General features: G+C 45.3%; 4 protein-coding genes across 4 annotated transcripts; 3 read left to right on the plus strand and 1 right to left on the minus strand.

The window, feature by feature from the left end:
• Positions 1-2,755: 2,755 nt before the first annotated feature.
• On the plus strand, positions 2,756-4,717 carry ANOM_005328 (GSK family serine/threonine-protein kinase; the record flags this gene model as incomplete). Its single annotated transcript, XM_015550585.1, has 7 exons — positions 2,756-3,176; positions 3,259-3,431; positions 3,499-3,582; positions 3,649-3,997; positions 4,051-4,244; positions 4,300-4,504; positions 4,558-4,717. Coding segments are annotated over 7 exons (1,212 nt in total), but the record flags the coding sequence as incomplete, so codon positions are not given.
• A 1,819-nt stretch (positions 4,718-6,536) lies between these two features.
• On the plus strand, positions 6,537-9,552 carry ANOM_005329 (NCBP1 family protein; the record flags this gene model as incomplete). Its single annotated transcript, XM_015550586.1, has 6 exons — positions 6,537-6,597; positions 6,737-6,828; positions 6,895-7,001; positions 7,063-7,330; positions 7,384-8,276; positions 8,418-9,552. 6 exons carry the CDS (start codon positions 6,537-6,539, stop codon positions 9,550-9,552), a joined length of 2,556 nt encoding a protein of 851 aa, XP_015406752.1.
• A 1,123-nt stretch (positions 9,553-10,675) lies between these two features.
• ANOM_005330 (sterol desaturase family protein) lies at positions 10,676-11,795 on the minus strand (the record flags this gene model as incomplete). The annotated part of the gene is made up of 3 exons (XM_015550587.1): positions 10,676-11,228; positions 11,288-11,464; positions 11,527-11,795. 3 exons carry the CDS (start codon positions 11,793-11,795, stop codon positions 10,676-10,678), a joined length of 999 nt encoding a protein of 332 aa, XP_015406748.1.
• A 2,565-nt stretch (positions 11,796-14,360) lies between these two features.
• On the plus strand, positions 14,361-16,807 carry rcoA (putative transcriptional repressor TupA/RocA; the record flags this gene model as incomplete). Its single annotated transcript, XM_015550588.1, has 7 exons — positions 14,361-14,481; positions 14,713-14,794; positions 14,857-15,179; positions 15,248-15,777; positions 15,958-16,428; positions 16,515-16,647; positions 16,698-16,807. 7 exons carry the CDS (start codon positions 14,361-14,363, stop codon positions 16,805-16,807), a joined length of 1,770 nt encoding a protein of 589 aa, XP_015406749.1.
• Positions 16,808-17,631: the final 824 nt, after the last annotated feature.

A 17,631-nucleotide genomic window follows, 5' to 3' on the forward strand; every position in this document is an offset into this window, starting at 1 on the left:
AAAAGAACAAAATATTGACTGTGATGTGGTCAACAGATATACCTAGGTATAGTCTCTCCTGAGATTGGGTCTAATACATACAATTAGAAGTATTAGTATGAATAAATATATTTAACGATTAGTTCTAACTGTATATAGTAGGCGGACATGCTTTCAATGATCATCTGGGGTTTTGATACTAATTTGAGAACCCCTTAACATGACCCTTAAGACCACCCATGTTTCTGTGGGGTAAGTTCCTAGCAAAGGAGGCATGCAGTCAACCGCAGCCATGGGGAAGTTAGGACTAGGAGTAGCACAGCTTAGGACTGGACAGGTACCATATTAAATTTGGCTACGAAAAAGTATGCTGTGCTTTGAAATCTATTCGTTATTTCTGTTGATACTCAATAGACTTTCCTCCATGCTTTCCAGGATCTAGTGCCAAGAATTTTACTACCCAGAGTAGGCACAACATAACAAGCTTGGTACTCTCTGATAATGACCACAACAGAGTATTTCATCGAGATTGATTAGTCAATGTTATACTAGTGTCTTAACTAACTAGGTAATCAACTACCTTACATTGACGGCGTCCAGCCGACCCCCCTCTTGATGGAAGTCGTGGTTGGCTGTATTGTCCTAAGAGCTGCACCAAGCTTGGTCAAAGCTCCTGAACACCTGACACATACCACTAGGTAACATGTCCTACTATGGAGTACTCTGTATCCCCTACTTAAAAGGTACATAGAGTGTGGCGTAACCTCGAAGCTCTGCCATACGCATTCTCTGGCCACAACTGTGTTAAATATGGAAACTACCTTAGTTGGGAACCTACTCCGTAAGCCTCCCAGTTACCTCCATAGTTCCAGAAGGAGGGGTTGTTGGGGGAAAAGAGGGAAAAGCAAGAAGTAGAAAGAAGAAATTTAAGATCTAGATCCCTGGTTATAAATACAGCGGTCTGGTACAGTATATGTGATCTGGTAACTAGTAGTACTAGTACATACTCTGCATACGTAGGAGGCACTGTGTATAGCCAATAAGAATAGTTCCAGTGAAAATCACAGCTGGTCACTTGACACTTGCGGACCAAACACTTAGTATTGCTGTTTGCCTTGTCACTAGAGCTATTAACAACTTAATAAAAAAATACCATATATTTAGGGGAATCAGTATTCTAGTACAGAGTACAGATCAAGAATAGTTTTCAGTATTTGTATATATACCAAAATCTGCAATGTATTGTTATATAAAGATTTATAGACAGCACAAATCCCCAGCAATACATAGATAAATGCCATGGAGTGGATATTTATATACATCAGAATGGTTTATTTGACTAAGAGTTCAAGAGCTGTCAAGTCATGGTGACCATACAGGTTGAACAAAGCTCAACTAGAGGCGAATATACTGTCTCAAGCCGAGCCCCAGAAGAGGGTCATCTGGTATTTCTCCCCGTTTTGGCCCATCCTTGCGCCCAACCTTGGGCAGTTGCTCCACATAAGCGCAACCCCCGTCATCATGAAATCCACCCAAGTCTATGAAGTACAACTCTCAGTTTCTGTCCTAATGAATTGTATACCATCTTAAACATATCCATTTTCCCCTATATTGATCTCAGTGCTCAATAGATTTTTAAGCACATATGTACTGCTTTGCTTCGACTGGGTGCACTGGTACCAGCTAATTACTGATATTACAGTAACTACCAAATGGTGTCATGTGATTTGACTGCACTTGAGTATTGTATGTAATTAAACATGCTGCATTGGTACATATATTACTTGGGACCCCTCCTTTATTTTTGGCCTGAATACCCTCTGTAACGAAATACAGCGTATGTAGAGAGAGCATTTTTCCTCTCTCAAATGACAGGCAACTGGTGTATCAGATAGGTTTAATAATTATTTCAAGAACTAACACTATTGTGTACAAGATATTGTTCTTATGCCGGAAGCTATAAAGAGAAATTCTTTGAATTGTTTTGTACCAATAATCCCAGCCATCATCCACAATCTTCTTGCCTTCTGCCACAGCTTCGTGCTCATTGCCCAGCCTGTCCTAGCAAGGTAGACTACCTAAAACTATCTACTCCCGCCCCTCACCAAAAACCCAAAACATTGGTTTTCTGGATCTTACCACTAATAATACATACATAGTACTCTGTACAGCCAGATATTAGGACAGGTGCTGTTTATGATCTTTTCCTTTCCAAGTTTACTTGGTCATTATCTTTTAGTGCTTCTTAAGGAAGTCAATAATTTACTTATTTCTATGGAGTAGTGATTTGTTTAGCTTTACAGTCTGTTGTACCGCACTGGTTCCTCACCCCTCAATTTTTTTTATCTATTGCCTCCATTGTCCTTGTTCTTTCTTTTTTCATTTTCTCTTTTTGGGTGATAATTTCCCCATCTTTGGATTCATTTGTTCGATCGGGGTTGGCTCGTGAGTTCCTTACCCTTTTCCTCTCCTCTCCCGGCGCTTTATTCCCGCGTTCCTGCAGCCCTCGCGTGTTCGGGCTTTGTCGCTCCATCAACGTCACCTGCTCGCCCTCTCTTCCACCCTCTCCGACCATCCTACCTACTGCTCCTTATCCTCCTACTACCACCACCATTCTCCTGCCTCAGTGGTGAGACGTAAATCACTTCACCAAAAGTTTTTTTCCAAATTTTTTTTCCCTTTTCCCTTTCCCACTTTTCACTTTCACCATTTCCTTTTTTTTATTTCTTTCTAAACCTCTTGCATAGCTGCAATATTATTTTCATCCCCTTTCTCTTGGTCGACTGCCACGAGGTTTGCTATTCCCTCTACGAACTTCTGGGGGGCTTTCCCTGCTCTGGTGCGCACTCTTGGCACTCGATCCGCCTACTGGTTTAAGCCTTCCCTCCTGCTATTCGCCCGTCCGTTTCTCAACCTTCCATCTCACGGACACCTCCACTCAACACCCACCGTTCGGATATTCCGCCCATCCAGAGCACCCCTCTTACCCAGTGCTCCACCGATTACAGTCTGCTCAAGACGGATCAAACACATTACGTTTGACCCTACGTCTGCGTCTATTGCCGCCATCCGCTGTTAAACTGCAGTCCTCCATATCCTCTATAGCGCTGCCCAACTTGCCGCCTTGTGCGAACCCCACAAAACGCCCGTGATGTCACAGAACCGGCCTGGGGTATTCTCGAGTTTGCGCATGGGTGGTAAGTGATCACCATCATTCCAATTGCTAGCACATATTATGGAGATTATCTACTGACTTGAACTTTTAATCTCGCTTTGTAGAAGTCGTCCGTGAGAAGGTCCAGGATGGACTAACAGGGGAGACCAAAGAAATTTCGTACTCGCAGTGTAAAATCGTTGGCAATGGGTCGTTTGGAGTGGTCTTTCAGACAAAGATGATGCCCAGCGGCGAGGACGCTGCTATTAAACGTGTCCTACAAGACAAACGCTTCAAGGTACGTGGTCGCTGGCCGAAAGTTGACCTTATTGTCAGTGGAGTATCACTGACAATGGCTTCCTTAGAACCGTGAGTTACAAATAATGCGGATTGTCCGCCATCCCAACATTGTAGAGTTGAAGGCTTTCTATTACTCCAATGGTGAGAGGGTATGTGTTGCCACTCTTATGCAGAATGAATACCTTTGTGCTGACTATGCCGTCAATACTCTGTAGAAGGACGAAGTGTATCTGAATCTCGTTCTGGAATACGTACCAGAAACGGTTTATCGAGCATCTCGATATTTCAACAAGTTGAAGACTACAATGCCCATGTTGGAGGTCAAGCTTTACATATATCAATTGTTTCGTTCTCTGGCATACATTCATTCGCAGGGCATCTGCCATCGTGACATCAAACCTCAAAACCTCTTGCTTGACCCAAGCACTGGTATCTTGAAGCTTTGTGATTTTGGCTCTGCCAAGATCTTAGTTGAGAACGAGCCCAATGTTTCGTATATCTGCTCTCGCTATTATCGTGCACCCGAGTTAATTTTTGGTGCAACAAATTACACCACGAAGATTGGTAATTACCCGGTGCCATCCATTCGACATTGGTGAAGTTACTAACGATTCCAGATGTGTGGTCTACTGGTTGTGTAATGGCCGAGTTAATGCTGGGGCAACCGCTTTTCCCAGGTGAATCTGGGATTGATCAACTGGTGGAGATCATTAAAGTTCTTGGTACTCCCACTCGGGAGCAGATTCGCACTATGAACCCCAACTACATGGAGCACAAATTCCCGCAGATCAAGCCACATCCTTTCAACAAAGTATATCTACCTTGACCTTGGGCTCTCGAGCAAAATTCTAACACATTTTTGCCAGGTTTTCCGGAGAGCTCCTCATGAGGCAATTGATTTGATCTCCGCTTTGCTGGAATACACACCAACGCAGCGGTTGTCAGCCATTGAAGCGATGATTCACCCATTCTTTGATGAACTCAGGGATCCTAGCACTCGGCTGCCTGATTCCCGACACCAGAATGGGCCATCTCGAGAGCTCCCTAATCTGTTTGACTTCTCTCGACATGGTCTGCTCTCTCTTTCCAATGCTTACTAGCAACCATGACTAACGGCTTAGCAGAACTTTCTATCGCACCGGCAATGAACAGTCGGCTTATTCCTCCTCATGCACGCCCTGCCCTCGAAGCCCGCGGGATAGATATCGATAACTTTACCCCCCTAACGAAAGATGAAATGATGGCACGTCTTGATTGAGTCAAGGGGTGCAATGCTTACGAAGTACACGGTTGTTCATAGTACGGTCACATGCACGTGTGCGCGAGAACCTGATGCTATGCCGTACGAGTTCACTTTGATACACCGGGCGGTTCTAAACTGGGAGAGTCATTTCAGTTGTAGACCCTATTCCATTGGCAAGACATCTGGGAGCTGGTTTCTCTGCGGTGGGGAGGGGGTGACTTTTCAGACAATTCCAAAGGTAAATAGGAAATGGAAAAGAAAAAAAAAGGACGGAAAGACACTAGGAGAAATGTTGGAGGGAAAGAGCACCACCCTTTGTCACAGCTGGAAAAGTTTTTTTTCCCCTTAAGGAAAAGAAAAGAAAAACAGAACAGAAAAAAAAGAAACGGGTATTGGAGCATGGCCGTTTGATGCAAAGAAGATGATGGAATGTCATAGCCTGGAGTTATTGAGGTGTCTGAGACAGCCCTTGGGAGGAAAAAAAGTGATACCCTTACCGCGTGAGTCTGCCTTCCGGGATTCATTTCTGCATAGCTTCATCTCTCGATTTGAAGGGGTTATAAATGTCGCAAGTCCTATGGAGAAGGGCAGAGAGATGGATATCCTACAAATACGTCAGATATCGTTGAGGATTTTTATGCTTGGATGCACATCAATCATGTGCTAGTGAGCATGCTTTGAATATAGGTCTTGGAGGTTTAATTCCCTCGACTTGCAGCGTTAGAAATGCCCCTATTTTTGTGCCTTCACTTCCTTTTTCTTCCCTTTCTCGCCTTCATTTTTGCTCCTTCAATATCTTTTGTGTTTCTCTTCTACTCATACTCGTCCCATTTGCCTTTTTTTCGCCCCTTAAATTACTCATTGTTCACTTTTATCATAACACCGGCTCCATTTGTTTGGCTCGAATGACAATGTTCCTCGACGATGAAGCTGGTGCATAGTTCTTAGTTCCGAAAGCAGACGACTGGTTTACTATTTCCTTTCCTTTTACTTCACCCTTTCTCTTCCCCCTCGCCACTTCTCTCCTCACTTCCCTCTTCACCCTATTAGAGTCCTATGTTACACTCTGGAACATCACATTCGTTAGTGTGTATAACCACAGTCTTGTAATTGCATGTTTTGACTCTCCCATTCCCGTCATTAACTGTCCCATGCTGTAATTGCAAGCTTATCTCAGAGTTTTCTGGTATTTACCTCTTCCCATAGTCGGGATAGTCTATGGATGTAGGAGGTTGCTATTTGCCATGTTCATCGACGACCAGATAAGTGCCAACAGACCTCAAAACTGCTATCGGCAACTGTACTCTAGGTGAATGGGTGAACAACCAGAGTTGACCCTTATATTGCTCTCTCCATTCAGTTACACAGCAAAAGGCAGAAGGTGAAACACAGTGCTCCATGTTTGCGATAGATATCATAGCTTGTTAACTAGTTCAAGAGATGGGGTTTGAATTAGATCTGATCTTAGACATCTCAGACTGGGACAATAATGTCTCTGTGTAATACAAATGGCCAATTGGTCTCTTATTCTATTTCTAAAAGGGGTCCAATTATGGTACGTTGTGATGTATGTTCCTGCATGTAACTATGTTACTTTACTATTAGCATATTATATAATCAGCGGCACGGAGCATCTCTTATCCCGACACTTGGTGAGCTCACGGTACTGGCAATGTTTTGCTTCTAGAAGCATGTGCACGCGCGGTCTTTGCTCTAATAGACATTACCGGCAGTGAACGTATCTGTGGACGCAACTTATGTGTCCTATCAATCACATACAGCTTTGATAGTCTTGCTCAATATCTAGCTCATCTCAATCTGCGAAGGCACAAAGACCGACGTGCCCAGGTGTAGATAGCTATGGTTGACTACGAACGCCGTCATCACGGGCCCAAGGGTGGTCGCAAAAGGCGCTATAGAGGTCAGTGCGAATATTTTTTTTTTCACTCTATATATATATATAAAGATATGGCATCTACCGCGATACCGTTTCTCTTGGTTCCTCGGATCGTGGTGTTTTTGATTGCTCTTCCCCCTAACAATTACTGCGAAATTTACAGAAGACGATGACTATGACCGACGCCAGAGGCGCAGATACGAAGAACCCTTGGTTGCGAAGGTCCGAAGACAGCTATTAACCATTGCCGAATCTGTACGATCCCCCTTCTTTGGTGTTGAGGTTTGAATATCAACGTCATAACTTACACTTTCCCATTAGGCCGCCAGAAGAGCCGAAGACGATGTAGTGACTATTGCAAAAAGCGTCGCCGATAATTATGAAGATGAGGAGCTGAGACAGGCTTTTGTTGATATCTCAGTTGACCTGTACGCTTAGACTGGCCCTAGTTCCCTTGTCCGAACGCTAACACAATGCGACCCGTGATAGGGCCCTAGAACAACCGCTGAAAATCCCCTTTATCGCAGCGACAGTCTTGGCTGCCAATGCCTACAGATCGGAGCTTGTGTCCGATATCCTTACCAAAGCGAGCGAATACTTACAGCACTACATCAACAACGGGGCATGGCGTGAAGTCAAGCTTCTTCTCCGGTTTCTTGGATGCCTACAGATATTATATGAGGGAGATGGCATCTTTCCAATCCTGGAAGAGCTTTTTGAGCGTGCCGTTGTTCTGCAGACAGCCTCTTCTGAAGATGTGAGCCGTTTCGCTATCTAATATGTGCACACCCACTAATAAGTCATGTATAGTTGCTAGGACTGGAACTCGTGAAAATAATTCTCTTCACTATTCCATACATAATGGCTTCTCCGATAACAGGTTATGAGGCTCAGGCAAATGCCCTTCTTGAAAAGACCGACATCATTGCATCGACCCCGCATGCGTTGGTGGATTTGGTTAAGCCATTTAGCCCGGAATATGACACTTCATCTACTGCGCAAAGCGTTATTAGCCTGCTTCAAAGTCAACTCCAGCAGGAAGCCAACCGGAATTGGGAACTCGCATGTCTTCCTCGACCGTGGAAAGGGGGACGCGACAATGAAGAAGAGCAGAAACCCCTGGAATCCGGCACAAAGCATGCATTCCCTCAAATAACTGTGCCCGACCCTGTACAAAATGGATCCAGGGCGATTTTCCCTGAAGTTTACATGTCCGTATACTCCAACCAAGAGGTAGAAACCGTCCCCCCAACGTCAGATATTGCGTCATCTCTGCTGCGTGACGCTCTTGTTGACACGATCAACATCCTCGACTTCAACCGTATTGCCACGGCCAAGTATCTCATCGACATTGACTGTTACTTTACACCGCATACTTTCGTGAAGCGTGCAACTCCTTTTGACAGATTACGCGATATCTCCGGAGACCGTCCGACGTGGAAGCCCGAAGACGTGGCCGTGGACGCAGTTTTCTCCCAGTTGTTCCAACTTCCTTCCCCGCAGCACAAGCTTGTGTACTACCACTCAGTTCTCACAGAGTGCTGTAAGATCGCACCGGCTGCCATCGCTCCGAGCTTAGGGCGTGCGATTCGTTTTCTTTATCGCAGCTTGGAAACGATTGATCTAGATTTAAGCCATCGGTTCTTAGATTGGTTTGCTCACCATCTGAGCAATTTTGGGTTCACATGGAAATGGAGTGAATGGTCAGTCCCACCATAATGATACAGATCCCTGTCCTAAACAAAAACAAAAGAACAAAAAGGGGGGAATATATCATCATCATGTTGATGATGATGATGATGATGATAGAAGAAGACAGAATGAGAGGCTAACCGTTGGAAAAGGATCGATGACCTTGAACTTTCCTCAGTTCACCCAAGGATGGCCTTTATAATCGGCGCGCTGGACAAAGAGATCAGGTTAAGCTTTGCTCAGCGTATTAGAGGCACGCTTCCAGACCCTTACCAAGACTTGATTACGGAAGGCAAGGAGAAGGATACTCCCGACTTCAAATACTCATTGGATAGTAAGTTCATGCGCTCCAGTCCTGTCGTGGGCCTCTTAGAACTTGTTGACTCATCATCATCCTCAACAGCCACGCCCTATGCCAATGAAGGCACAGAAATCATGCAGCTCATCCGTAAGAAAGCAGCAGATGACGATATCCTGCCAATAATCTCTTCTATTGAAGAGCAAGCTAGGGCGATGGGGGTTGAGGACCCTATGCTACCCTCAACAGATGCGTTCGTCACGGCAATTTGCTTCGTTGGGTCAAAATCACTTTCTCACGTACTGTCTTGCATTGAGCGAAACAAAGAACGACTTCTAGCCATTGGCCCCAAGTCCACTCGCGCACGTCGCCAAATTATAACCTCTGTTATGGAATATTGGAAAGATCAACCAGGAATCGGCATCAATATCATCGACAAGTTACTGAATTACACTATTCTGACGCCGCTATCCGTCATTGAGTGGGCACTGGTAGACAAGTTGGAGGCGGGGACGATTTTGGCAAGAACACACGTTTTCGAGATGATATCATCCACTGTGGGAAAAGTCACCAACCGTCTGCGCCAAATCGTTGCGGCACGGACTCAGCCGGGCCTGTATGAGCCGCAGTTGAGTGTTCTAGATGACACATTAAACCGTGAGAAGGCAGATATGCAGGCGCTCTTCAAAGTAATTGAAGATTCGATTGTGTCAGTCGCCGGAGGAAACAACGATGGATTGATGGAAAGGGGTGATGGAAGTGGTGAGCTTCCAGAAGACGAAATCATCAGACAATGGGGTTGTCGATGGCTGAGAGCGTTCAGGCGAAAAGCCGGTGTCGAGGAATCATTTATCGCTGAAACCATGGCCACTGCAACTCCTATTGGGACAACGGCACCACCGCTCCAGGAAGGAACTGCGGCTATGGATGGTCCAGCAGATGGAGATCTGGACGTCGCGGATGCAGATGGGGCTGCGGATGTCTCATGAGATACTCATCTGGAAGTCATCGGAAGGTTTGGCATGTTAGCCTCTGCTGTCAGTATTCGTCCTTGTCTTGAGCATCATACCAAACGAAGTTTCTCTGCACTCTCGTCTTTATTATATATGCCTTTCTGGGGGGGGTTCTTTTCTTTAAATAAATCGGGGATGACAAGAAGAGAGGGCCCTTTTTGACTGTAGTTTAAGATTGGTTCGATTTACTCACTAGCTGATGTTGGTAATTTCGAGAGGTTTCTAACTTCGCAAAAGTCACTACTATGTCTCAATAAATCCACTATATCAGTTAGGCATTATTAGTAACACTGGATGTTGAAAGAGCAGCATATAAAAGCAAACTGAGTCTAATTGGGTTCCATTCTCAATATCTATATATATACGTGTATGTTGAACAGCATAAAATTCTATGATCACTATTCAAGTCAATAGGTGTATGCCTACTAACACTATATATGATCACACACCAAGTATTCTGGCAGGACAATCGAGGTGGTGCAATCAAAAATTGGATGAAACTGAATAAGCTGGCCTCATAGTACTGTCTTCGGCAGATTGTAAAAGGCACATCTAAGCATAGGGTAAGGGCCTGAATCGTGGCAGTGAGAAACGAGTAAAAATGCTCTATATTGATTTTCATTCCTGCTTTTAATTAGGATTAAAATATGTATATACAACGAAACCATGAACATGGGAGGGAATTGCAGTGATTTTCACCATTGACAATGGTTTATATCACGATGTGTTGATGACTGATCATGAATACAAAAACAGGAATGCAGTAACTAATATACTAGAATGAGTATTATACGACGTGGTCAGGGGAAGAACTGAGGGCAAAGACACACGAACGGGACGGATTAAAAAAAACATAAATATCGTAGCACTCACTGTCAGAAGCAAAAGATCCAACTCAGGATATTGTTAGCTCCACCCAGAAGACGGCTGTGGCTCTCCCCGTTAATCTAGCGGGGCCCAGAAAGAACTTGCCGCTCCCCGAGAGGAGTTTGACAACCTATACTATTCGTAACGGTTGTCTAAACCAGCCAACAGTAGTTCCAAGGAGGTTTGGATGAAAAGAAGGCAGGAAATGGCATGACAGGGCCTGTAGCGTTAATCACAGGTCCTTCTTAGACTCATCTTCGACTAGGTATTTGCGATCATCGTCTCCCTCAACGTCCTTGAGGATAGACTCCATCTCTTTGGTTTGTTTCTTCCATTCCTCCTTGTCCATCTTTGTCTCACGGCGGAAAAGTTCCTCGTTTGGTTTCCGGTAACTCCCTCCCAATCGATCCCATAGTGTGGTAAATTGCCCATAATTATAGTTGAAGTAAAGATGGTGCATTGTGTGGCAGGCAGCTCCATTGATGACCGGGCTGTTGGCAACATATTCGCCGTCATGGATCAATACGGTCCAGAGGTTGATAAATCCGAAGAGAAAAACATAGGCGACCTTCTGAAGTGGAAAGATAAATGGAAATACGTGGTATGGGACACTCTGAGACCATCCATCCAGCGGATGGAAGGCATGCGAGGCAAATGGGCTGGGCATAATCCACTTATGGTGCGGCTTATGTAGAGACTTATAGATCAACGGATGGTGTAAGCCGCGGTGGATCCAGTAGATGCAGAAATCGGTGAATGCAATGAACAACGGGAACTGTATAATGCTGTAGTACGGAAAAGGCTCGTCGGAGAAACCATCGTACAACTTGGCATAACCCCGGACCTCGGCGACCAAAAGGGGGCAGTCAGAAGAGACATGATGGGCATAGATCCCATGGTCTGTGCGATCTCCATGGGAATTTGGTTTTTGAGGAACTTCGGGTGTTTAACGGTAGTCTTGTCCCAGATAAATATATAAGATAGTGTTGCAGATATGAAATAGGTGATAAGGCCGAATATCCTTTTCCATAGATGATCATTAGACGCCGAATCCAGCCTTAGCGAAAGGGGCTCTTTGCATACCAGACAATCAAGAAGAAACTCAGGAATTGGCGGTAGATGTTGTTCCTGGGCCAGGCACTCATGTACGCGTACTTCGAGGGTTCCAGATAGATCAGATATGTGGCCGGTTCGTAGATGAAGGGCTGGGATGCGCCGAAGAAGGACAGGCTGCTATTGGCCGCATGATTGAAGCCAGGAAACGAAACTGAGGACGAAAGGGAGACGGGGAGAAGTGCGGCGTATAAGCGGTCACCAATAAAGGTGTCCCAGACTTCGAGGGCGATATCCATGATCCCCCTGAGAACCAATTTGAAAGGTAGTATAATTCGGGTTGGACAAGAGAAAAAACGACGACTAACTCGCAGACTGTCCCAATTGTTGTAAAGAGTTGGAAAGGCAATGAGAAAGCAGAAGAGAGGAGAGTCCAGTCGGGGGAGTCCGAAGGGTGGGTTTTAAGGATAGGTTGGAAATTAGGTCGAGTGGAGAGAAGAGGAAATTGATGTGAAGCATGGATGGGAATGAATAAAATGAAAATAGCCTATAAGGACCAAGCTCGGCATCACACCAGGCGGAACAATCACAGCCGTTCCCCGTTTTTTGTACCTTTCGAACTCGGACTTCTTTTTCGCGGCTCAGAAAATGGTGGTGGGGAAGCAGTTACTACCGTATCCGAAGGACTAAGTGAGGGCAAAAAGTATAAGAAAATAATAATAATAACAAAATAGAATGAAACTCACACAACCAGATCAATCGGCCGATATTCATCCAATCATTGTGAACCAGACAAAGGGGGAAAGGAAAACGGACAATAAAATGTCAGAAGTTACTAAAGTAGGTACATACTCGGTATTATTGTACAGTACCCGTGACCTTGCATTACCAGCTACCCACTGCAGCTATCCAACTACTGATAGTATTTCTCTAACAATGTGATTATTGCTGATGTATACTCTATCAATCCGATATTTAAGTCATAGTATACACAGCAATGTGTTATAAGAGGTATCTGTATAGTTGCTAGGACTTGCAGCTTGCTCGAAGTTTATATTATTATCCCACACAGGTACAAAATGCCTATTTTGTATATTTTATGAAAGGTGTAACTTCATACAAGGGAAACCATAACATATTGAACTATTAGTATCTGTCTCTAAAAGTATCTGGGTAATCTTGTATTTTCCTCCGAATGAGCCAGTCGGTGGAGTATCCCGAGTCGCTAAACTCTCTGTATTGATGTCGGCTACCCTTCCTAATAGTGCTATGGTGATCAATTCTCCTAAGACTCTTGAACTCAAGTCATCGGTGTTTATGTTCGTTTATGGGAGTCTGTAAGACCACTTCTCTTGTGTAATATAGGAGAATATCTAGTTAACTATAGGTAGACTTATTACCTAAGCTATAGCTATCTAGCTAGTGAACTAACTACAGAGTATAACTAAGTACTGGACCACCACGTGAACTACCCGCTCTATACCGAATACTAAAACAGACTGACGAAAACTACTTATATCCAAGTGATTGTTTGACTCCTATATTCTTTCGTAGTATATATTGGGGGCTGTCTAAGATATTCGTACATTGTTACTGGGCCGTACTTGGTTCTGTCTGTAAGACCTCAGTATAGTAGATTTAAGAATCGATACCCGATCCGGAATTCCGTGACTTCGGAAGGCAGATAAATCTTGATATGCGGCATCATTATCACTCTAATAGCCCATGGATCCTGTATTGAGTAACATGTATATATACAGCCGCCCGGCTTTGTCTTAGATACATATTACTATCATGTATGACAAAGTATAAGGAAAAGAAAGCCTGAAACTGACCATTTAAAATATTCAATCATCTTTGTGGTGCTGGTGCGCATTGTTGCCGTGTCAACTGCATTTGTTTCCGTAATACAACTGTGGACTCAATATTAAGCTACTGAGTCCAACTCCATCTCTGAAATAGACTGAGAACTGTAACATTACAGCTACACGTTCCCTTAAGAGGCCATGTATTCAATATATGGATGTACATACATCCGACCTCTTGAGTCATTCAACTGATATGAGTGTCACATTTGTCTTTTTAGAGTACAGAGTATTATATAACATTCTATTCTTTCCTTCTTTCTTTCCTTCCATTTTTTTTAAATAGGAAAAAAAGATAGAATGAAATAACATAACAAAACAAAAACATTAAGCCTATATCATTGAGAGCTTGTGACCGGAAAAAGACATGATCATACCAACAGTAAGAGGGTTGAAGAAAATGACAAACTATGGAAATATAGGTACACCATGTAAAATAGATATTGTGGGAAATCCTCTATTGTCAATACTAGGAGTAAGTATGTACCATGGACATAAATCCACTTTGGAACTCTTAATACTGTCCCTTCTCTGCAAACGGTCTTTCGGGAAGCCCCGCCAGGCTAAAAAGGGGCCAGTCCCGTCGCTTCTTCGCCTATCGCCTCGCTTCTCGCGCCAAACCTTCAGCCGCCTTCCTGCCCCCATCCATTTCCAGCCTTGATCTCCGTGCTTGAACTGTCATCTCTAAACCTCAACTGCATCTCCTCCCCCTACAGCCCCTTCCACGTCTCTACCGCCACACAACACCCGCCTTTATTACCTCGATATTGCCACAGCGGTTGGTCCTTAGGGGCGCGCTGTGATGCGGCTGCATTGACTTTCTACCAGCAGCCTTTGTCGTTTCTGGTCGACCCGTTTGTCAAGTCGAAACTAACCGTTCGTTCCTCACGTCGCGCGAACAAGCTCTTCGTTGGTCCCGCCTAGTCGCCCTGAGTTATCTTCAAATATACCTTTGATTCTTGTCAATATACTGGACACACAGACCAAGAGTAACGCGCAATGTATAACACACATCGCGGGATGGTTCCCGCTCCCAACTCCCGTTTGACGGAGTTGCTTGATCAACTGCGCCAGGAATTTGAGAATCAATCTAGGAGCACTGGCGAGTTTGAACATCAATGTATGTGTGCATTTGAATTGTCTTCCTCTCTGATCATCAGTATCTGCCTCGTGTCAACCTTCATGCCTAGCCTTGTCGGGCATACTTCCCTACTGGTTCTTACGTGATCGGCTCCTCCATCGATACATCAGTCGCATGAAGTGCGATGGCTTGCTGGGAATTGTTCGGGGTTCTTCTACTCAGAGAAGGAAATTAACATTAGATTAAATGGATAGCTGACAATCCTCTCAGTAACCGGACAGCTCCAAGAAATGGAAATGATTCGGCAGAAGGTCTACCAGTTAGAGCAAGCACAAATCAAAATGAAGCAAGAGTACGTGTCTACGAAATGACCTTCCAAAGACAATGGCCCTTTCGGAAGCTAATTCTTTGCAGCTATGAAGCGGAAATCCGAGTGCTGCGTCATGAGTTGGAGTCGCGCGGTGTTCAACCTGTCTCGTCCCATATTGCTGGCCCAGCGCAGCACGCTGGCCCTTCGCAAGCCCCCCCGCCCGCATTGGGTCATGGCCCTAGTAATCTATTCGGTGGGATCATGGCCAACCAAGGAGGTAGTGGTCCCGGTCTTGCCCCTCCCCCTCCCCAGGATCAGCAGCCTCCCCAGCATACCCTTCAACAGCCTGCTCCCGCGGCTCAGCAAGGAGCGCCGCAGCCACCGCAGAGCTCTTTTGGGGGATATCAGCCTGGTGCTGCTGTGAACGGTATGTTGTGACTGAGTTGATAGTGGGTTCTCTGATGTCTGACCCGTATTCGTGGATCTTTTGTACAGGTTACGCACCTCCGCCTCCACCCACCGCCTCTCCTGGACCTGGAAAGAGACCCCGTGCTCCTCCTGGACCAGCAACTCCCCAGCAAACCCACCAACTGGCCTACCCTGATCCTCGTGTGTCGCCCCAGTTGGCCCGGCCCACCCCACCTAGCCAAGCCCTTGTCCGTGACCGCCCAGGTAACATGTTGGCCAACTGGAATCCAGATGATTTACCTGCCTCGCAAAAACGCGAGGGTGCTGATTGGTACGCTGTATTCAACCCAGAAGTACAGCGTGTGTTGGACGTCGAGCTGGTACATCATCTTGTTCATGATAGTGTGGTTTGCTGCGTACGTTTCAGCCGGGACGGCAAATATCTTGCAACCGGTTGCAATCGTTCCGCGCAAATTTTTGACGTCACGACCGGCCAGAATGTGGCTACCCTTCAGGACGAGAACGTGGACAAAAACGGCGATCTTTATATCCGCAGTGTTTGCTTCAGTCCCGATGGCAAGTTCCTCGCAACCGGCGCCGAGGATAAGCAAATTCGTGTAAGTCAGAGGACAGCTCTTCTGTCACTGTCAATACTCATGATATCCACCTTTTTCCACCCTTGCGAGTAATGGCAACAGTATTTGCCTATCATATTCTTTGAACTACATATCTTCAGACCCGCCCTCCCGTTCCCCTTGTTTGATTGTTTGATCAGGAGACTAATAGTGTGGGTTTAGGTTTGGGACATTGCCGCTCGCACTATCAAGCATATCTTCACTGGCCATGAGCAAGATATTTACTCTCTTGACTTTGCTGGCAATGGCCGCTATATTGCTTCCGGAAGCGGAGACAAGACTGTACGCCTATGGGATATTCTGGATGGCAAGCTTGTCTACACTCTCAGCATTGAAGATGGTGTGACAACCGTTGCTATGTCCCCCGATGGTCACTACGTCGCAGCTGGCTCCTTGGACAAGAGCGTTCGCGTCTGGGATACGACCACTGGCTATTTAGTTGAACGGTTGGAAAGCCCTGATGGACATAAAGATAGCGTTTACTCAGTTGCTTTTGCGCCAAACGGCCGGGATCTAGTTAGTGGCAGTCTCGATAAGACTATCAAGCTCTGGGAGCTTAATGTTCCCCGTGGTGCATTCCCTGGGACTGGCGTCAAAGGTGGCAAATGCATTCGGACTTTCGAGGGCCACAAGGTTTGTTAATATCCGCAACTCCATCTACTACTTGCTGTTTATCTTAGGAAAAAACCATATAGAGACTAACCACACTTTCGGATTAGGACTTCGTCCTCAGTGTTTGCCTGACTCCAGACGGACACTGGGTTATGAGTGGTTCCAAGGATCGGGGTGTCCAGTTCTGGGATCCGATCACGGGAAATGCGCAGATGATGCTACAGGGCCACAAAAATTCTGGTTAGTATCAAAACTCCTGCGGGTGATACCTTCGTCTAACTTGGTGATAGTGATCTCGGTGGCTCCCAGCCCGACAAACAACTTGTTCGCCACTGGTAGTGGTGACATGCGTGCAAGAATCTGGAGGTATGTGCTTATTCCCTACGCTGCTGTCGTCTGACAGGTCTCCTGGTACCATGTTTCATGAATGGGTGTTTCTGACCTCGTTTCCTCTTTTGTTAAGGTACTCTACATACACGGGACGGTGATGGGATTCTCTGAGAAGGTTTGGCGCACATTTGGCTTTGTATTCTCTACGTTTCACCTATCCCGGCTATTTTGTTTTCACTTGGGTGCTGCGCTGCCCAAGACCTTTTTTTTTTTTTTTTCACTCGCAACCTCCACATTTGCCTCATGAGTGATCTTATGGGTCATGTCAAGTCAGAGAAACGAAAAGGAGAAACGAAAACAAGACAAAAAAAGAAAGAAGGCAATGCGTGTATGGATAGTAATTTGGCTGATTGTCGATTTTTTCGTGTGATCTTGGGCTTTGCTTGTCATGGACTAGCCCGGTAGTGAATTTGAAGAGCTTCATGCGATAATCTCAAAGGTGTATTGCGGATGCCTATTTATTGTAGTGGAAGGCGCAACGAACTTCCATATGAATGAAAAACTGGAGGTAGCGTAAACACCCTCTTATCAAGTTACCCCGGGCCCTACAGGTTGGCTGGACCTCAAATTTATGACTATCTTAGTTTGTCGACCTTCCCCCTGCCCCTCCCTCTGTTACGAAGGGAGAACTTGGGGTATTGAGTGAGAAGCCTGTGACCCCCATACGGTACTACTTATTGCGCTTGGGGTTGTAACTGAGCTGGCCGAGACTATATTGTCTTGCGAAGCAGCATCTCACCTCTTTCTTTCTCTTCCTCTATGCCTTCAGCGAGGAAACAGCTGACCTCATGTCAGCATACATATCAATGACATGCAGGATGAACGATATGTTGG

Source organism: Aspergillus nomiae (genome assembly GCF_001204775.2).
Source record: "Aspergillus nomiae NRRL 13137 chromosome Unknown contig00140, whole genome shotgun sequence".
Lineage (NCBI taxonomy): Eukaryota > Fungi > Ascomycota > Eurotiomycetes > Eurotiales > Aspergillaceae > Aspergillus > Aspergillus nomiae.